The sequence below is a fragment of the Dipodomys spectabilis genome, unplaced genomic scaffold, assembly GCF_019054845.1.
Source record: "Dipodomys spectabilis isolate Male_0828 unplaced genomic scaffold, ASM1905484v1 ptg000140l, whole genome shotgun sequence".
Taxonomy (NCBI): domain Eukaryota; kingdom Metazoa; phylum Chordata; class Mammalia; order Rodentia; family Heteromyidae; genus Dipodomys; species Dipodomys spectabilis.
The window spans coordinates 38106706-38128686 of record NW_024870817.1 but is presented as its reverse complement, the minus strand read 5'-3'; the positions used below and the strand labels follow the sequence as shown (position 1 = coordinate 38128686).

The window sequence follows — 21981 nt, the reverse complement described above, 5'->3', positions numbered from 1 at the left end:
TCAAGTTCCAGGACCAACTGGAAAAAAAAAAAAGCGAAAAGTACTTATTACCTTACTTATGTAACTGTAACTCCTCTATATATCACTGTGACCAAAAAAAATATAGGTCTTCATAATAATGAGTTTGCTTTGAAAATTTGGAACTGTCTATCATGAGTTTTTCTTTTGGTCATGGGTTTGAACTTGAGGCTTTGGTACTGCCTCTCTGAACTTTTTTTTCTTTTGCAAGGCCTGGGGCTTGAACTCAGGGCCTGGGCATTGTCCCTGAGCTTCTAAGCTCCAGGGTAGCATTTTACCACTTGAGCCACTTGAAAAAAATTTTTATTATGAACTTATTTGCAGTCTGAACTTTTTAAACTAGTAGTATTTGAGATTTCTTTTTTTTCCTTGGCTAAAATAGGTTTTTCTTTTTTCTTTTTTTTTTTGGTTGGTTGTAGGGCTTGAACTCAGGGTCTGGACTCTGTCCCTGAGCATTTTTGCTCAAGGCTATTCCTCTACTACTTTGAGCCACAGCTCCCTTCCAGTTTTTGGGTGGCTACTTGGCAGTAAGAGTCTCATGGAGTTTCCTGTGCCCTGTCTGGCTTTGGACCTCGATCCTCAGATTTCAGGATTACAGAGTCAGCTACCAGTGCCCAGCAGAATGTGCTTTCTTAATATTTAATATACCTTCTCTCTACCTTTCATTTTTTAAAATCACTAGTCCTGTGTTCCCATTTGTAATTAACCACCTATTCCCTGCTGGAGACTTGTTTGCTTGTATCATTACTCTTCTTTTGTCTTGAATAAAATGGAAAAGATGTTAACTGCTCTTGCATTCTCTAGTGTAATGATCATTTTCCCTTTTTTTTGAAAAGATGGTATATACATATACACACACACACACATATACATATATAAAGTTAAAAATGTTTTCAGAACTGCACTTCTGTGATTTTCTTAGTGGTATAGAATTTTAGCCCCATCATGTGGTGAAATTTTAAACTGCATCTGGCTGATTATGGAATAAGCAGGTTGATTTTTGAGCTGTTTTTTACCCATGGTGAAAGACTTTTTTTTTGTATACATGTAAAAGCTTAATCTCCCTTCGTGCACTAATACTTTCCTTTTTAGTCTCTCTCTAGTATCCCATCAGAAATGGCACTTGTGACCAGCCGGGTTCATTTTTCCATTAGTAGGCCTTGGCTTGCAGTTTGAAAAGTAAAACTTTTATTATTGGCGTACTACTCAAATAATTACAAATACTGAAAAATTAGATAACTACAAGACTTGTTTTAGATTCTTCTCATTCCCATTGTTTTAATTTAGGAGAGTTAAGTAATCCCCATGAATAGGCTTGTTCTTTCCGTAGCATTTCATCTCCTTCATTGAAGGAAGATCTCAGGAATGTGATATTGAAAGAGTAGCTTATCTATCCAGTGGTGCCTCTCATTTATACATAGAGTGCTTGACTTGCCTAGTAATTACAATCCCCAGTACTGCATGAAAATATGGTAAGGTTGGACTGATATATGGCTCAAGTGGTAGAGTGCAAGCTATATGCAAAAAAGTGAAGTTAGAGGTTAAAACCCTGAGTTCAAGCGTAGGTCCAAAAGAGAAAAGGTAAGATGGGTAGTGGGAAATAGAAACAGAAAGTAGGAGATTTTTTTCCTTCTTAATTAAGCAAAACAAAATATGAGTTAATGAAATTGTGTGTGTGTGTGTGTGTGTTTCTAGTACCAGTTTAAGGGATTGAACTCAGGACCTGGTCCCTGAGTTGTTGTTTTTTTTGTCGGATATGGGGTGAACTCTGGCCTGAGTGCTGTCCCTGAGCTCTTCAGCTCAAGGTGAGTGCTCTGCCACTTGAGCCACAGCACCACTTCAGGTGGTTTCTTGGAGATAAGAGTTTAATGATTTTTCCTGCCTGGGCTGGCTTTGAACCATGATCCTCAGATCTCAGCCTCTTGAGTAGCTAGAATTAACAGGTGTGAAACACTAGTTCATGGGAACTTTCCTGCCCAGGCTGGCTTTGAACTTCAATCCTCAGATCTCAGCCTCATGATAGGTAGGATTACAGGTGTGAGCCATTGGCGCCGGACACCAGCTTCATTTTTGTTTTGTATAGTTTTTCAGGACATGTCTCATAGTGCCTGTATTTTAGATCTTGGTTAAGAAAGCCTTCAAGAATTAAAAAAAAAAAAAACCAAACCAAAACACTCACATATTTAAAGTATTCTTTTTTTCTGTTTATTTCTTTTCCTTTTATTTTTGATGCTGGGATTTGAACTTGGAATGTTAGTGAGTGCTAAGTAGGTGCTCTACTGTTGGGATAAGTCTCTTGACCCATTAATATTTAGGTCTTTAATGCATGTAGAATTTACTTTTATTGATCACGTGAAAGAGGATTCTAACTTTTCTTTTTTCTCATAGGGTCCATTTTGTCTTCCACTGAGTTTAAATTTTATACATTTTGGGCTGGGAAGGTAGCTCAGTGGTAGACTGCTTGCCTTGCATGCATGAGGCGCTCTGGGTTTGATTCCTCAAGCACTACATAAGCAGAAAAGGCCAGAAGTGGTGCTGTGGCTCAAGTGCTAGAGCTGAAGAGCTGAGGGACAGCCCCCAGCCCCAGAGTCCAGGCCCCACAACCGACCAAAAAAAAAATTATACATTCATACAGAGAAGTGGGGGAAGAGGGAGAAGGCCATATGATTGTGAGCTTGTTTGTTGCACTATGAATTTACTCTGGGCCTCTTGTATGCTACAGAGGCACTATCACCGTGCTCTGTCCTGGTCATGTTTTAGTACCAGCATAACAAGTGTTCTCCCCCATCCTATCACTATGTCTTTCTGAAAGACATAGTGTGTTTTTTTTTTTTTTGCCAGTCCTGGGGTTTGAACTCAAGGACTAGACACTATCCCTGGGCTGCTTTTGTTCAAGGTTAGCACTCTACCATTTGAGTCACAGTGCAATTTCCAGCCTTTTTTGTTTATGTGGTGCTAAGGAATTGACCCCAGGGCTTCATGCATGCTAGGCAAGCAGTTTACTACTAAGCCACATTGCCAACCCCTCAAATGCCTTTTTTAAGAAGCAATTTTTGTGCATTATATCGTCTCCTTTTGGCATGTTGTCCAAGTTGCTCTTGAAGATGATACACTAATAGAGCCTCGTTTCCACTTGGATCTTAGGCTTGCACTTATTCTGGTTGGCTGCTAGTTCACTTTTTCCATCCCCTTCCCCTTCCTTCCTTCTTTGATAGGGCCTCAATATGTAATTGAAGCTATCCTCAAGGTCTTCCCTTGAGATCATGGGCATGGTCACAGGCTTGCAGTGCCACACCTGCAGTGTACATTTTTCTTAGTTCTAATATTGAGTCCATTCATTGAAGTCAGGAATTCTTAAAGTTGTTAGGGGTTTTGATTGTGATTTTCTCAGATTATTAGATTACTGTTGAGTCTAACTACTTAATATAAATAGAGACATCTGTATGTTCCTTTCTTCTTTTTTGGAATAGTTGTAATAAATATTCTTTCCTCCCCTTTCCCTATACATGTGATTTGAGGAGTCTAGAAATCTAGAGAATTTAAAACTGAAGTTTCACTTGACAATTTTGATGTAGAAAAAAACCTTGAGCTGGAATGAAAATTTTTACAAGTAGTATGTGATAAGAATATTGCTTAACTTTTTTAAACCTTTATTTTTGGAAAAGTAGATGTCATTCTTGAACTCTTTCAGAAAGGTATGTTACCTTCCATAGATAGAAGACTAGGTTCCAACAATATAGTTCATCTCTTTTCTTTTTTGGGGGTGGGGGGGTGGGGCGGAGACTGCTGGTCCTAGGGCTTGAACTTAAGGCCTGGGTGCTGTCCCTACTTTTTTGTTGAAGGCTAACTCTCTACCACTTGAGCCACAGCTCTACTTCCCTCACGTATTCGTTTTAACCATTTAAATTCTTGGAAATAAATTGGAGTCTTACTACTTTTTAAAGTTATAAGTAACTATATCTGCTTGTATTTGTTTCAGTCATCGTTGAATTTTGAGAAACATTCTGAAAATTTTTCATGGACAGAAAATCGTTACGATGTGAATCGTCGAAGACACAACTCTTCTGATGCCTTTGATTCTGGTATTGGACGTCCTAATGGAGGTAAATAAAGGAATGATAGTTTTGTTGTTTTTCTTTGCTCAGGATGGTACTGGGATTTGAACTCAGGGTGGTTTGTTTTTGTGTTCTTGCTAGGCTGGTGCTGTATGTACCACATATCCAACCCTGCATTTTGTTAGTTGATTTGGAAATGTCTAGCAAACTTTTCTGACCTGGCTGGCCTTGAATCTCTCCTTCAGATTTCTGCTTCCTAAGTAGCTAGGTTTTTTAGATGTGAGCCACCAATGCCCAGCATAAGAGTTTAAGGATCATTTTTAATAGTCTTTTAAGGGTGTTTTGCTATTCATTCTAAACATGTCTATGTTTCATTACTTTTTAATGTTATCAAAGGTAATTTTGGAAGGAAAGAAAAAAATGGATGGCGTTCACATGGCAGAAATGGTACTGAAAACATAAATCATCGAGGGGGATACCATGGTGGAAACTCTCGTTCTCGAAACAGTATTTTCCATTCTGGAAAAAGCCAAGGACTACATGAAAACAACATATCTGACAATGAAACTGGGAGGAAAGAAGACAAAAGAGAACGCAAACAGTTTGAGGCTGAGGATTTTGTAAGTTTTTTAAAATTTTAATACAATTTTCTGCAAGTTCCATTTTGCTGGCAAGGCACTCTTAGGAAGTTTTACATGATTTTCTGCAGTTGACAGGTATTTCCACTATATACGTATTTTTTCCTTTAATTTTCACCCATTTATTGACCTGTAATACTTCAGCCTCTTGTCATGCTTCAAACATGCTGATTGGTTCTTTCTCCATTAAAAAATTATCTTTAATTATACAAGATTTCAGTTCAATAATGTTAGTTTATGAGTACAGTGCATCTTGATCAGTGCCACCTCATCATTCCCAGTCCCCAATGGGTTTTTAAGGTTTACAAGGTGTTCCTTACCCTCTGGTATGTGGTTTTTCAGAACTACTGGTATATTATAGAAAATTGAACAGTTTCCCTTAGAAATTATAGCTTTCATTGGCTATGAATATATTGTAACATTTTTAAAGGTCTTATATTGATTGATAGCAGACTCTTGCAATGTTGCTCAGGTGGTTCTCTCTTTTTTCTTTTTGGCCAGGCCTAGGCTTGAACTCAGGGCCTGAGCTCTGTCCCTTTGCTTCTTTTTGCTCAAGGCTAGCACTCTACCACTTGAGCCACAGTGCCTCTTCTGGCCTTTATATGGTTACTGCCAGGGCTTCATGCATGCTAGGCAAGTACTTTACCACTGAGCCATGTTCCCAGCCCTAAAGTGGCTCTTGAATTTATAGGCTCTCACCTCAGTTTCCCAGGAACCTGAGACTACATGCACTCACTACAGTTATGATTACATTCGTTTACATTTTCTGTATTTTTATTTTTTTTGTGATAATTGAGGTTGAACTCAAGGCTTTAGTGCTTGTTAAGTACTCACCCTGTCACTTGAGCCCTATTTCCAGACGTTTTTGCCTTTTTTAACTTTTCAAGCAAGTTTTTATGTGTATGCTTAGGCCTAGACTTGTGATCTTATGCTTTCCACATAGGATGACAGGTGTTCTCACTGTTCAGCTATTAATTAAGTTGGAGCTAGCATTTATGCCTGGGCTGACTTCAAACCTTGATCTCTTGATCTCCACCTCCCAAGTAGATAAGATTAGAGGTGTGAACTACTCTCCTTGGCTTGTGTTTTTTTATGGATTCTTATTTGTTCAATTAAAAAATTGTATTGTTATAAAGGTGATGTACAGAGGGGTTACAGTTACAAAAGTCATATAAAAAGTACATTTCTTTTTGGATAATGGACACTTCCCTCATTCTACCAGATTTTTCCTCCCATTGCCACTCACAAGTCATATAATTCATTTTCTTCTTTTTTTTTTAATACGTATTTTATTGTAAAAATATTTTACAGAGGGGTTACAGTTAGTTACATGAGCAAGGTAATGAGTACATTTCCTATCAAGCATTGTTACCTCCTCCTTTGTTTTTCCCCTACCCTCCCATCTCCACAACTACACTCCCCCCCTAGTTCATTTTTAACGTAGTGTTTAGCGAATACCACTTATCTATTTATTCATCCTTTCTTCGTCCATTTCCATGCCCCCCCCCCAGCCTTCCAGAGACAGATAAAGGAACAAATATGACAAGAAAACAAACAGCAACCGGAAAAATTCCTCGTTTCCGTTTATTTTTAACAAATATATTTTGTCTGTCTGCTGATTGATGTGGTGCTAGGAATTGAAACTGGACTTCACTCAGGCTAGGCCAACAATTTACCATTGAGCTTTACTCTGCTCTACAAAGTTATGTTTAAAGAATACTTGATTATTCATATTTGATTCTTAAACTAATCCCAAGACAGCTCCCCATGTAGTTAAGGAAATGAGTTGTTATCCTAGGTTAAGTGCAATTAAGAATGTCAGTGTTTCTACCAAAAATAATTATTCCTATGTTTCAACATGCAATATATCTGAACACTGCATTTTTTTTGGTCAGTTGTAGGGTTTGAACTCAGGGCTTAGGTGCTGTCTTTTTTTTTTTTTGGTCAGTCATGGGGGCTGAAACTCTGGGCCCTGGGGCTGTCCCTCAGTTCTTCAGCTCAAGGCTAGTGTTCTGCCACTGGAACCACTGCTCCACTTCTGGCTTTTTTCTGCTTATGTGGTGCTGAGGAATTGAACCCAGGAATTGAACCTCATGCATGCAAGGCAAGCACTCTACCACTGAGCCAACTTCCCAGCCTGTCTTTTCTGATCTTTTGTGCTCCAGGGTAGCACTCTACCACTTTGAGCATAGCTCCACTTGAGGTTTTGGGGATGGTTAATTGGAGATAAGAGTCTCATGGACTTTCCTGCCTGGGCTGGCTTTGAAGTGTGATTCTTAGGTCTCAGCCTCCTGAATAGCTAGGATTATAAACGTAAGTATATTCTGTGTGCCTGGAGGGCTAGTTGTAAATATATTCTTCGTGGTTTTGAACAAGTTGCCAAACTTTCTTTTCTTTCCTTTTTTTTTGGGGGGGGGGGGGCGGGGGTCCGGTCGTGCGGCCTGAACTCTGGGCCTGGGCGCTGTCCCTCAGCTCAAGGCTAGCACTCTACCACTTGAGCCACTACGCCACTTCTGGCTTTTTTCTTTTTGCTTATGTGGTGCTGAGGAATCGAACCCAGGGCTTCAAGCATGCAAGGCAAGCGTTCTACCACTGAGCCACCTTCCCAGCTCTTGCCAAACTTTCTTGTTGCTCAATTTTCCTTTTTTAAGTTACAGAAAAGTTGATGTAGAATACAATCCCACTTATCTAGTGATACTTCTTTTCCCCCACCCCGCTCACCCCACCCTTATTTTTTGTTTTTGTCGGTCGTGGGGCCTGAACTCTCGTCCTGGGCGCTGTCCCTCAGCTCTTCAGCTGTAGACTAGCACTCTATCACTTGAGCCTCAACCCCACTTCCAGCTTTTTCTGCTTATGTGGTGCTGAGGAATCGAACCCAGGGCCTCATGCATGCAAGGCAAGCACTCTACCACTGAGTCATCTTCCCAGCCCATCCCACCCCTATTTTCTGTAGTTGTGATTTTTTTTTCTTGGGTGGTTGTAGAGCTTGAACTATGGCCTTGAGTGCAGTCCCTGAGCTATTCAGCTCTACCACTTGAGCCACACCTCCACTTCTGACTCTTTGGGTTGTTGATTGGGAGATGAGTATCATGTACTTTGCTGCCTGGACTGGCTTTGATCTGAGATTCTTAGATTTCAGCCTCTTTGAGTAGCTGGAGATCTCAGCTTCTTTGAGTAGCTAGAATTACAGACGTGAGCCACCAGTGACTGGCATGGCTTTTCCTGAGCTCTTTTTGAAGTAAAAATTTATACTTTAGGAAGAGTATATTGAAAGCAAACTCAGTGATAAAGACATAAAAGAATTGAAAAATGATCTTAATTTTCTTCTTCTTTAGACTTTATGCTGAGGAAGGGATCATACTTTATTTATGTATTTTTTTTGTCAGTTGTGGTTCTTGAACTCTGGGCTTGGGTGCTGTCCCTTAGCTTTTCAGCTGGAGGCTAGGGCTCTACCACTTTCCCCCACAAAGCAACTTCCTGTTTTTGTGGTGATTAATTGGAGATAAGAGGCTTATGGACTTTCCTTTCTGTCAGGGCTGGCTTTGAACCGTGCTTCTCAGATCTCAGCCTCCAGAGTAGCTAGGATTACAGGCATGAGCCACCAGGTGCCCAGCAGGGATTATACTTTTATTCTGAAATTCTTTTTTGTGTGCTATCTCTTGCCCAGGCTGGTCTTGAATTTTTAGACTAACGCTATTCTGACTTCAGCTTCCTAAGTAGTACAGGTGGTGAGTTGTTGGCACTTGGGCTCTAGATTGGACTTGACACGTTCATGTAATGTTGGTGTAATTCTTAGAATTACAATTCCTGCCTCTTGTGTCATTTTCCCCCGTTTTTTTCTTGGGTAGTCATTGGGGAAACTAAAGACTTTTTTTTTTCTATCTAGCAGTTAAGTTATAAAAAGTAAGTGCTTTAGGGGCTGGGAATGTAGGTGGCTTAGTGGTAGAGCGCTTGCCTTGCGTGCATGAGGCCCTGGGTTCGATTCCTCAGCACCACATAAGCAAAAAAGAAAAAAGCCAGAAGTGGCGCTGTGGCTCAAGTGGTAGAGTGCTAGTCTTGAGCTGAAGAGCCAAGGGACAGCGCCAAGGCCCAGAGTTCAGGCCCCATGACTGGACCTCCTCCCCCCACAAAAAAAAAAAAAAGTAAGAGCTTTAATGGTTAGCAGAGTAAGTTGGAAATAAGTATATGAATAATAATTAATCATTAATAGCAAAGTGTTAAATCAGGTTCCTCAATACTTATGTGATCCTTTTGAAAAAGGATGTAGCTTTTAAATGTGAGACACTAATTCCAGTTTTCTTTCAGCCATCTTTAAATCCTGAATATGAGAGAGAACCAAATCAGAATAAATCTTTAGCTGCAGGTGTATGGGGTAAGTGGTTTTTTATTTATTTTTTGGGGTATAAAATGTTGGTGTTATTCTTTTGTTTTTTAATATAAAGCAGGCTAGAATAAAGCTTTTACTTTTCACACTTTTTGGTATGCTAAGCTACATCAGTTGGGGTATGATAAGAAATAATTGACTTGTGTACTTTTAGTTTGTTATCTAGAAATGATTTTTAAGTTAATGTAATTTCTAGAGCAGCCTGGTAATCTATAAATATCAAAAGCTTAGTTTAAGATTTTAGTTTTCATAGTTAAAAATTTGATTAACTGGAAAGATAAGTACTTCTGATTGTGGTGTAATGAGATTAATGACTATTAAGAATAATTTGCATATTTTCCTATGGTTAGTCTATATCTGAAATTATTTTCCTTTTTGATTTTCAAAATGTAATGATAGTTTTCTTATAACTCCCTGTTTAAAAATGTTGAGAGTTTATTTGATAGCATCTAATAGATTAAATTGCATTCATAGTACAAATTAGCTTTTAAAAGATTCAAGTGAAGTTTAAAATAATGGAAAATTTTATACTGTAAAATTTTGTAAGATTTGACATCTGAAAAATAAATTTAATTATTTGATACCAACCTCAAAGTTCTGTCAACTTTGACACTAAATACACATGTTCATTTGCATTTTTTAATTGAAAATCAGTAACAAATAGAAAAGGATTGTGGCTTATGATAGCATACTAGTCCTAACAATAAAGGCATTATTTTAAACTTTGCCACTTCCTATGCTGGTTGTAATTGTATTTGTCAAGTAAAACTGGGGAATTAACTTCATTTCCTTTATCTCCCTCTTTATTTAAGGGCTTTTTGAGGGTGGGGGTGGGGGTGGTCAGACACTTGTTAGAACCATGTGAATGGCATTGTTTTTTCTGTATTGCAAATTAGTATTTCTACCACTCTCCCCAGGCCTACACGCCCAGACACACACATACCCAACCAAAAAACTCTCCCAAGCTCCTCTCTTAGGTATGTTTCCTTATTATTCAGTTTTTCTGGGAACAGCTGATTGCATAAGAATATAGAACCACCTGGAGGGTATTAAATAGAATCTCTGAGTAATTAGGAATAATTTGAATTTTACTAGAATGAAAGTCAATTTTTACAATCCAGAATGTCAGCATTTATATATAAAACTACATATAGATAGTACTGGTATTGATCCTTGGTTGACTTAAAAATCTTACAAATGATTTAAAGCCAAAGATATATTTTGAAAATTTGATTAAAATGTTATACAGAATTAGATTTTACTGTTTCAGGGTTGATTTAAGGATTCTGAGTTATAGTAGAAAAAATGTTTAAATGGAAGATGTACTCTTTATGTGTTTAGGTAAACTTAAGAAATGTGTCTGCATTCAAAAAAGAGAAAAAAAGAAAATGATTAATTGTGGCATGGTTAATTGTTAAATTCCCAGTACTTTCCCCAGTAATACAATGAAACTCTCATTGTATCCCACATCACTATTCCTTTCTTACCCTGCCCCCTCCCCCCCCTTGGGTTCCCAAGTATTGTTTTCCTCATTGCAACATTTAGAATAGCTATGTTCCTGAGGAAGAGGAGAGAATTTTAGGAAAGACTTCAATAGAGCTTTTCTAGTGCTACTTCTTTCCAGGTAAGTAAAAATTTACTAATGAAAATGTATTATGTATAAAAAAAGATATTTTGTTCCTGAAAGAACAAAAATTGTCAGATATTAAACATAATACTCCAATAAAAAATAACGAGGAAAAGTAATCCATTTAAATAGTTATATCAATTTAATTTGAGTTAGAACTTAGTTGGTTTTATTGCAAACATCTCCTTCGGGCTTGTGACTTAGTGTTCTGTTTTGACAAAAGAGCACAACATAAGATTACATAAAATTAGTGGTTTTTAAGTAACCTGTCTATATGTTCTTAATAATTTAAGACTTGGAAACAGGATTTCAGTCAGCTAACATGTGTCAGTGAGAATTTCTAAATTGTGTTACTCCATTTGTGATGGTGTGAGGAAGAAACAGTCATTTACAGTAGGCAGTTTGAGTTCTAATTAGCGGCTGTTGATTTGAAAGTTTTCAGATGTCCTTTTTAACAGTTTTTACATAAGTGACTCAGTATGTCAGCAACATAGCATTAACAGATCTTAGCATTTAGTGCTTAAAATAATAGTGAAAAATTTTGGTTACCAATAACAATTCTATTTCACATTAGCATTTTTGTGTATATTTTGATAATTTGAACTTCCTTGAGTTTTGCTCATAATTAATACACTTAATAAGCATAAAGATTTTTTGTTTGATTGGGATTTGGTTAGCCTTCTGAAGTGAAAGCTAATTAGTGAGTGGGTCTTATAGATAAGTTTTCTAGAGCATTCCAATAGAACCAAGACCTTGTGCATGCTAAGCAAGTACTCTATCATTGAGCTATATGCCTATCCGTAATTTTCTTTAGCAGATAGCCTTTTTATATTAAAATTAGGGTTCACAATAATATTTTTATTGCTTGATAAAGATTCTTTTGAGTTTGCTCATCAGTGGACATTGTCTTATAGAACCAAATTTCCTCTTCAAATTAATTGAAAAACTTAATTCAAATACTATTTCTATCTTTCACTAGGTTGTATGATTTTGTTTGTTTACATGCTAAATTTGCTGCTTGTGTTTTAATAGCAAGGAATCTGTAGTAGTATGTGCCATCAGTGTGACCTTGACTTCACGTGTCTTTCTATATGTCCAGCAGTGTTAGGGATGATAGACATTTTGAAAATAACATGGCAATAGGGACAGCTTAATTTCTTTTTTCTCCACAATAAAGTGGTTAAGAACACTGGTTTTGGAAATGGTTAGATCTAGGCTCTAATAGTACTTTTACATAATTGTTCATTTAGATTTTGGACAGATTTAGATTTTTGGACAGATAGCTCAATATCTTGATTTCCATGTGAATTTGTTATCTCTGACCTGAGCAAGATCACAGAAAGATAATGAGTAGAGCTAAACCGTTTAGTGTTTTAAAAGCCTGTGTCAGGTCAAATGTTTAGATAATTATTTTGCTCAAATACAGAAAGGTGGTTCCAGTTGTAGGTTAATTAAAAGACAGAAACAAAATTTCTCCATGGTAGATCAAAGAAGTAAAACTTAATGTAATGATTGAATGGGAAATTTTATGTAGTAGGTTGTTAATATGGACTGTATAACAAAAGACAGAGGTTGAAGAATTGAGATATCAACTCTGAATTATTCCTGTGGCCAATTTTCTTTTTTTCTTCTGTGGTTCATGGGGCTTGACCTCAGTGTCTGGGACTGTCCCTGAGTTTTTGTTTTTGTTTTTGCTCAAGGTTGGCACTGTACCACTTTGAGCCACAGCTCTATTTGCAGCATTTTGGTGGTCAATTGATTATAACAGTCTCACAAACTTTCCTGTTTGGGCTGGCTTTGAACTGCTATCCTCAGATCTCAGTCTCCTGCATAGCAGGATTATACCAACACCACCTGACACCAATTTACTGTTTTTGAGACAGTCTTACTATGCAGCCCAGGCTGACTTAGAATTCTTAATCCTTCTACATCATCCTCTCTAGTGTCAGTTTAGTTCTTATTATTTGTAATGGTATTTTAATTTGTATTCTGAAGAGTTGAGTCATTTTCAATCCATTATTGACTATTTGAGGAATAAAACTGTATTCACAGGTATGAAGAAAGTGTGAGTAAAAAGTAACAAGACAAAGTAATAAAAGCCACGTATTTTGAGATTAGTTATTTGTGAAGATAGAGGGAGTAACCTTATGAAACTCCTAAAACTATATTTACCTTCAAGGTTTTTGAAATTAACTTTTTTTTGGTTGGTTGTGGGGCTTGAACTCAGGGTCTAGGAGCTATCCCTGGGCTTTCCTCTTCAAGACTGGGGTTCTACCACTTTGTGCTACAGCTCTACTTCCAGTTTTCTGCGGAGACAAGAGTCTCACAGACTTTCTGTCTTGGCTAGCTTTGACTCATGATCCTCGGATTTCAGCCTCCTGAGATGTGTGAGCCCCCAGGTGCCTGGCTAAAATTAAATTTTGTTTGTGAAGGTATCTGTTCATGTGAGCTTGAGATAAACACATTGAAACTTAGTGTAGAAGGACCTAAGTAATGCAAGTAATGCCTGTCTCTTCCATTACTATAGGTAACTATTAGCATTTGAGAACATCTTTTTCTTAAATGGGCAAATTCATGTACCTAATTTATTCAGAATAACTATAAAGAGATATACTGGCCTTTATCATATTTCTCTTACATTTTTTCACATTTCTTACCTCTCATGTTTTTACCCTAAAACAAATGGACACTCTTAATTGTAACAGCATGTACATTTTTTTTTTTTTTTTTTTTTGTGGGTCATGGGGCTTGAACTCGGCTTGGGCATTGTCCTTCAGCTCTTCAACTCAAGGTGAGCGCTCTACCACTTGAGCTACAGTGCCACTTCTGGTTTTCTCTGGTTTATTGGAGATAGGAGTCTCAGGGTCTTTCCTGCCTGGGCTGGCTTTGAATTGTGATCCTCAGATCTCAGCCTCCTGAGTAACTAGGATCACAGGCGTGAGCCACCAGTGCCTGGCAAGCATGTACATTTTTATAGTAATTATTTTATTTTATTTTATTTATTTATTTTTTTTCTTTACTTTTCTTTTTTAAATTTAATTTTATTTGTGAACATACTGTACAGAGGGGTTACAATTACATGGGCAGGATAATGTGTACATTTCTTACCAAGCATTGCAGCCTCCTCCTTTGGTTTACCCTTATAGTAATTATTTTAACATAGACATTTATAGTAACGCTGAGACATGAACTCTTCTTCAGAGTGGTACAATAAATACAGTTAGGAGCTAGTTGGGAGCTAGTAAAGTAGATTTGGATGAGTTAGGCACAAAACATGTTTTCTTTAACGCTATGTTTTGATACTGGAATATGAATGTTAAAAAAGCACAACAACCACTGTCGGCTTTTCTTCCTTCTCATTCCTGATCATCTTCCTTCAAGTACCTTTGTCATCTCTTCTGTGAGTGATGTCTTAGGCTTCACGTTTCTTCTTTATAGGACATTTCATCATTCTTTGCACTGAGGACCTCATTGAAGAAACAGCCAGAATATTTCTTGCTCCAAGGAATCCAACTTAGGTGAAATTTCTAGTCAGAGTCTATTTGAGGCTTAAAGATTATATATACTTACATATTCTCCATCTTTGCCTCCTAGTTATAATGTATGATTGCATATGTAACAATTATATTTCTTCTTGTTTCTTCATCTTTCTGTATAGAGTCATATTCTGCCTAAAATACATTCTTTAGAATAGGATTTTCTTTTGGTGAATAATTTGATTTTGTCTGGAAAAGGTTTATTTTCTGCTCCCTGCCGTATCGGGCACTTGCTTTTTTTTTTTTTGGTCGGTCGTGGGGCTTGAACTCTGGGCCTGGGCGCTGTCCCTCAGCTCTTTAGCTCAAGGCGAGTGCTCTACCACTTGAGCTACAGCGCCACTTCCGGTTTTCTGGTGGTTTATTGGAGATAGGAATCTCACGGTCTTTCCTGCCTGGGCTGGCTTTGAACCGCGATCCTCAGATCTCAGCCTCCTGAGTAGCTAGGATTACAGGCGTGAGCCACCAGCGCCCGGCATGGCACTTTCAAATCCCAGTCTGTGAGATTTCACAGAATAGCTTATGCCATGTCTCACCTGTTCAATCCTTTATGCATTGTATTGAGATCATTCCCCTCCTGATGACATGACTCAAACTGTTTATTTGGTTTGCTCCCCATTGTAGTAACAATGATGTGAATATTTGTAAGGGAAGAAAGCTTAATATGCTTGATGACCATTTTGAACTAGAAGTGTCTTCATCAGTCATGTTTAATCTTGTCATGTATTGATAGTCTGTTTTTTTTTTAAATTGTTATAAAAATGATGTATAGAGTGGTTACAGTTATATGTCAGGTTGGACAGTGTCACCCCTTGCTTTCACTCAGTTTTCCCCTCACATGCTTCTGGATTCTTCTGAAGATGACATGCCTTATAGACTCACTTCCTTTTATATTTCTTAACCTCCATCCAGTTATTCCTCATTCTTGGGTTTTATTTAATTCAGATTTTAAATTCCAGGTAATGATTTTCTCATTAAAAACCAAAACAATCAAAGACAAGCCTTTTCTGTATGGCTTATGTTGTGTGGAACTACTGTGCTCAAGCAGTCTTTCTAATTCCAACTGTTAAACTTCAAGGACATGCTTCCATGCTGGTTTCAAGAACTATTTAGTTTTTTTTTTTGTCAGTCATGGGGCTTGAACTCTGGGCCTGGGCGCTGTCCCTCAGCTATTCAGCTCAAGGCTAGCACTCTTACCACTTGAGCCATAACACCACTTCCAGTTTTCTGCTGGTTTTATTGGAGATAAGAGTCTCACGGCCTTTCCTGCCTGGGCTGGCTAACCGTGATCCTCTGATCTCAGCTTCCTAAGTAGCTAGGATTACATGTGTGAGCCACCAGCACCCAGCTATAACTATTTAGTTTTTGAGACATAGTCTTTACTTTGGAGTTCAATCTAAACTCAAATTTGGGATTATAGGCATACACTGACACTTATTCATCCTGGTATCATTTGTTTAATAAATGTAATCATTGTAAAACTTAGATCGTTTAATTTGCTTTCTAGTATTCCTCATTGTTATCTGTTGTTATTTTGTTTGTTGATTTCATTGTATAAAACCTCCCCTGAAAAGCAATACTTTTGATGATGTACTTTTTTGTCTTCTTGTGTGCTCTAAGTCCTTTTTAGCTGTTTTATAGTGGGCCTTTTTAGTGAGCCAAGAAATGGAATGTTTGCTCTAGTGCATCAACATGTGTTTAACTTTAAGATGAACTTCTTCAGGTTTGGTCTCAGCACTTACTTTTTATTTTTTTGTCAGTCGTGGGACTTGAACTCTGGTCCTGGGTGCTGTCCGTGAGCTCTTTAGCTCAAGGCTAGCACTCTACCACTTGAGCCACAGAGCCACTTCCAGTTTTCTGGTGGTTTATTGGAGATAAGAGTCTCACGGACGTTCTTGCCAGGGCTGGCTTCGAACTGCAGTGCTCAGGTCTCAGCCTCCTAAGTATATAGGATTACAGGTGTGAGCCACTGGTGCCCAGCAGCACTTACTATTTTATCTGTTGGCATGACAATAGGTAGAACACTCACCATACTAGCTTTTACTTTTTGGAGAGTTTGAAACTTCATAGAACCTAGATTCCCCTCCAGATTCTCTTAGGAGTTCTAGCATAGTCTAGTTCTAGGTATTTTTGGGGCAGAGTATCACCACAAACCTTTAGCAATTCATATATAACATGCAAAGCCAACTTTAATTTAGATTTTTCTGGGATTTTTTTCTTTGAGTAAATTCTTAAACTTTCTATGAAACAGATGCTTTCTTTAGTTTTGTAAGGGAAGAAAGACATTTCTGTAATAGTTGTATGCATATGTGTATAATGTGTATTCAGTGACACATTGATTAAACTCTAAAAATAATGTTTCAAAGTGCAATAATCCTGAAGAATGTCTTCATTTAGCAATTCCTATTTCATCTTAGAAAGCAGAATTAAGCTGCTTGCTCTGCTCTCACAGGATGCCGTGAGTTTAGCTAGTAAATATTTGAATGAATTGGTATTAAGTAAAGTGTGGGCTGGGAAGGTGGCTCAGGGGTAGAGTGCTTGCCTTGCATGCATGAGGCCCTGGGTTCGATTCCTCAGCACCACATAAGCAGAAAAAGCCAAAAGTGGAACTGTGGCTCAATGGTAGAGTGCTAGCTAGCCTTGAGCTGAAGAGCTGAGGGACAACGCCCAGGCCCAGAGTTCAGGCTCCAGGGAAAAAAAAAAAGTGTAATTATTTTAACTAATTAAATAGGTATTTAGAAGTAAGGAACCGTGGGTCATTGGTTATGATTGATTATAATTATATATATAGTGTGAAAGAAAAGGAATTAGAAAATTTGATTTTCTATGCAAAATAGGTAAGGAGAAAACAATGTATTTCATTTTACAAATATTTAGAATTCTAGAGGATGAAATTTGTAATTTTTAAAAATTTAACTGGAAAATTAAATTTAACCTTAGTTTTTCAGTTATATCTAGATGGATTCATTTGTATTAGTAACATTGCTCAGTTCTTGTTATGTTTTATGAGATTATGTTTTATCTTTATTTCTTTAGCTGGAATATAGTCTGCACGTAGCTTAATTACCCAGGAACCAGCTGCCGTTACTATTTTAAATATAATAAAAGTTTAGAATATATTATCCCTTTAGGTGAACTTATATCATGCCAAGATTTGAAATTGTAACTCTTCTTTGTGCTTTGTTTATGCAGAGTACCCTCCGAATCCTAAATCTAGAGCTCCAAGGATGCTGGTTATTAAGAAAGGTAATACAAAAGACTTACAGCTATCTGGATTCCCAGTAGCAGGAAATCTTCAGTCACAGCCAGTTAAGAATGGAACTGGTCCAAGTGTTTATAAAGGCTTAGTCCCTAAACCTGCTGCTCCACCTACAAAAGTAAGTTCTTGAGTACTAGAAATTCACATTTTGAGTAAATGAGAATTCCCCATTTATTTTCTTTGTTGTAATTTTTAAAAAAAGTTTTAAGTGTGGAATGTTTATGAGGAACTCCTTGTTGGTGGAAAGAGTTGGCTCATTGTATGCTTTCTTTTTTTGGTTGTGGTGCTTGAACTCAGGCCCTGTGTGCTGTCCCAGAGCTCTTTTACTCAAGGCTAGAGCTCTACCACTTTGAGCCACAACCCTGCTCCCAGTTTTTGAGAGGTTAATTGGAGATAAGAGTCTCATGGGGACTTTTCTGCCTGGGCTGGCTTTGAGCTGCGATTTTCAGATCTTAACCTCTTGAGTAGCTAGGATTACAGATGTGAGTCACTGGTACCTGGCTTCACGGTGTGCTTTAATTTTTTCTTTTGTGTGCTGGTACTGGGGCTTGTGCTCAGGGTCTCTTGCTCTTTCCTTTTTTTTTTTTTTGTTGTTGTTGTGGGGCTTGCTCTCTGGGCCTGGGTGATGTCCCTGAGCTCTTTAGTTCAAGGTGAGGACTCTACCACTTGAGCCACAGTGCCACTTCTGTTTTTTTCTGGTGATTAATTGGAGATAAGAGTCTCACAGATGTTCCTTTCCTGCCAGGGCTGGCTTTGAAATGAGATCCTCAGATCTCAGCCTCCAGAGTAATAGGATTACAGGAGTGAGCCACCTGCTCCTGGCTCTTACTTGGCTTTTTAAAATTACACTTTTATTATCTTTAAGTAGTTGAATAAATAGATTGCTAATCAACAATTTAGTTTATACGTACAATTCATCTTGACTTACTTGGCTTCTTTGCTTAAGGCTGGTGTTATACCATTTGAGCCACAACTCTGCTTCCAGCTTTTTGTTGGTTAATTGGAGAAAAGTCTCAATGGACATTCTGCTTTGGCTGCCTTTGAACTGCAATCCTTTGATATAAGCTTCCTTAGTAGCTAGGATTACAGGCTTGAGCCACTAGCTCTGTATTTGAGCTTTTTTTCTTTCTGTTGGTCAAGGGTTTGAACTCTGGGCCTTGAGCTCTTCAGCTCAAGGTGAGCGAGCCACCCTATCACTTGAGCCACAGTGCCACTTCGGGTTTTCTGGTGGTTAATTGCAGATAAGAGTCTCACGGACTTTACTGCCTGGGCTGGCTTTGAACTGTGATCATCATATCTTAGCCTCCTGAAGAGTTAGGATTACAGGCATGAGCTACTGGCTCCAGGCCTGTTGTGCTCTTAATTTAAATTTTTATGTATTTGTGGACATAGGTTTATATGTATCTTTTTTAATAGCAATATAAATTAAACTTATGCAAATTTTGTTACGTTAAATGCACTTTTACTCTTTTTACTTGGTGTTCAGTATTTTGAAATTTTTCATATAAACTTCAGGTTTATATAAGGTTTCATATAAACTTCAGGTTTATAAATAAGATTATTTAGAAAGTTGTGATTATAAAGTTTTGACTTTATTTGTAGAAAATGACAAGAGGGGGCTGGGAAGGTGGCTCAGTGGTAGAGCACTTGTCTTGCATGCATGAGGCCCTGGATTCGATTCCTCAGCATCACATAAGCAAAAAAAAAAAAAGCCGGAAGTGGCGCTGTGGCTCAAGTGGTAGAGCGCTAGCCTTGAGCTGAAGAGCTGAGGGACATTGCCCAGAGTTCAGGCCCCAAGACCGGACCCCCCAAAAAAAAAAAATGTCAAGAGGATGATCATGTACAAATAATTAGTTAACAAAAAATAATTGTTAAAATTTGTTGAGCTAAATGTTGTTTATTTTTTAGTTGTACTGGGATTTAACTTGGTCTTACACATGCTAGCAGATACTTCAGTCACAAGACCTTTTTTCCCTGTGTCTTTGTTTTTCTCTATTTTGTGTCTGTTTTTGACAACCATTAATATTTGTTTTTTTTTAGCCTACACAATGGAAAAGCCAAACTAAAGAAAATAAAGTTGGGACTTCTTTTCCTCATGAATCAACATATAGTGTTGGTAACTTCAATGCTTTTAAATCAACTGGGAAGAATTTTAGTCCATCAACAAATTCAATGAAAGAGGTATGACATACTTTCTTGAGAAATGTCATATTTTAATGTCTTATGTTGATACTGAGCCTTGAACTCTGGTCCAGAGTGCTGTTCCTTAGCTTTAGTCTGGGACTCTACCACTTGAGCCATACCTCTGCCAACTTTTCTGTGCCTCATTGGAGGTACAAGCCTCATTCACTTTCCTGCTCAGGCCAGTTTTATACTGTGATCCTCAGATCTCAGCTTCCTGAGTAGCTAGAATTATAGCCTGGCTTTATTTTTATTTATTTAATTGTTATTATTATTTTTTTGCCAGTCCTGGGACCTTGAACTCAGGGACTGGGCACTGTCCCTGAGCTTTTTTTTTTCTTTTTCTTTTTCGGTTGGTTGTGGGGCTTGAATTCTGGGCCTGGGTGCTGTCCCTGAGCTCTTCAGCTCAAGGCAAGTACTACAACTTGAGCCACAGTGCCACTTCTGGTTTTCTGGTGGTTTATTGGAGATAAGAGTCTCCTGGACTTTACTTTTTTTTTTGGGGGTCTGGTCCTGGGGCCTGAACTCTGGGCCTAGGCACTGTCGCTCAGCTCTTCAGCTCAAGGCTAGCGCTCTACCACCTGAGCCACAGCGCCACTTCTGGCTTTTTTCTTTTTGATTATATAGTGCTGAGGAATCGAACCCCAGGGCCTCACGCATGCAAGGCAAGTGTGAGCCACCACTGAGCCACCTTCCCAGCCCCATCTCCTGGACTTTCTTGCCCAGGCTGGCTTTGAACTGTGATCCTCAGATCTCAGCCTCCTGAGTATCTAGGATTATAGACGTGAGCTACCAGCACCTGGCTGTCCCTGAGATTCTTTTGTTCATGGCCACAGCGTCACAGCACCACAGCGCCACTTACAGCCTTTTCTGTTTATGTGATACTGAGGAATCGAACCCAGGGCTTCGTGCATTGTAGGCAAGCAGTCTACCACTAAGCCACCTTCCCAGCCCTTATTTTTATTTTTGAAGTGACGCTCCTTTGTGTTCAGGCTTGACTGGAATTCTGGGCATGAGTGATTTAGCATCTTGAGTATATACTTGTTCTGCCATGCATGTTTGTTAAATGATGGTATTTTTTGAATAAAGTATATAAACTCATTAAATAACTACATTAAAATGAGTTACTCTAGTTTTTTTGTAAAACTTTGGTTGACATTTCCTTCTATATGCTAGTTTTTGTACTTGGAGAAAGTCTGAGTAATTTTTAAATTTCGGTAATTTTTAAAAATTTTAAGTGAATGTTTCCAGCTATCCTAAGGAGCAGAGAAAATAATCCTGTAAAGCATATTACCTAGTACATTAGTTAGAATAACTTTTAAGAAGATTGCATTTTTTTTCCTTTGTATTTATTTGTAGTAGTTGTGCTGTATTGACTTGTAATGAGACTCGTAATTCTGTTTTGGGAATAATGGACATTTTATTAGCATTAATCTAGAAGCAGGGAGAGAAGATGATGAAAAGGTATATATTGTTTTTGTACTGAAAATATCTGGTAACTCAAGTATTTGTTTGATTTAACACGTTTTTAAAATTATCAGACCAGTTGGGCATTGGTGGCTTATGCATGAGATTTGAGTGCTAACCTTGAGCAGAAAACTCAGGGTGAACACTCAGGTTCTGAGTTCAAGCCCCAGGAGTGGCACAAAACAAAAACCTACTAGACCCCAGGGACAAAGGAAATTTGACTATATTGTTACCTAATATTGCTTTGGTATCAATATGGAACATCATTTTATATATATATATATATATATATATATAGTTTATGTTCTCAATCATAAAAGTTTTGAGTTGTGAGGAAAGGGCCAGCATTCCTAACTAGTTTATTTTCTTTAGAGCAGTTACAATATAGTATAGCTGAGAAATCTATTATATGAGTTCCTAACATTCTATTTTCTGTTTCATCTCACCAAAGAACCAAAACAAAGGACCTCATTTAATGCCCTTTTTCCTCTTGAGCTTTTGCTCTTTCACAGAAATTTTCTCCAGTTTAATCTAACCGGATAAACTATGTGTATAAAAATAGTTAAAAAGCTGGGTGTCAGTGGTTCACGTCTATAATCCTAGCTACTCAGGAGGCTGAGATCTGGGGATCACGGTTCAAAGCCAGTCCAGGCAGGAAAAGTCCATGAGACTCTTATCTCCAATAAACTATTCAGAAAACTGGAAGTGGCGCTGTGGTTCAAGTGGTAGAGTGCTAGCCTTGAGCTGAAGAACTGAGGGACAGCACCCAGGCTCTCCATGAGCAGCAAAACAAAAAAAAAGTTAAAAATTGTATTGGAG

The 21981-nt window shown here is 38.0% G+C and overlaps 1 protein-coding gene across 4 annotated transcripts in view; it reads left to right on the top strand.

Moving 5' to 3' along the window:
• The window catches only part of Gpbp1 (GC-rich promoter binding protein 1), a 57531-nt gene that overhangs the window by 25120 nt on the left and 10430 nt on the right, over window positions 1–21981 (top strand). For 2 of the 4 annotated variants that reach the window (XM_042690742.1, XM_042690743.1), the window contains exons 4-9: window positions 3998–4121; window positions 4470–4693; window positions 9017–9083; window positions 10013–10072; window positions 17448–17632; window positions 19555–19695. In XM_042690742.1, coding sequence (XP_042546676.1) covers window positions 3998–4121; window positions 4470–4693; window positions 9017–9083; window positions 10013–10072; window positions 17448–17632; window positions 19555–19695 — 801 coding nt within the window. Of the gene's footprint in view, window positions 1–3997; window positions 4122–4469; window positions 4694–9016; window positions 9084–10012; window positions 10073–14135; window positions 14241–17447; window positions 17633–19554; window positions 19696–21981 lie in introns of those variants that run through there. The other 2 variants (XM_042690744.1, XM_042690745.1) reach the window with 2 other exon arrangements.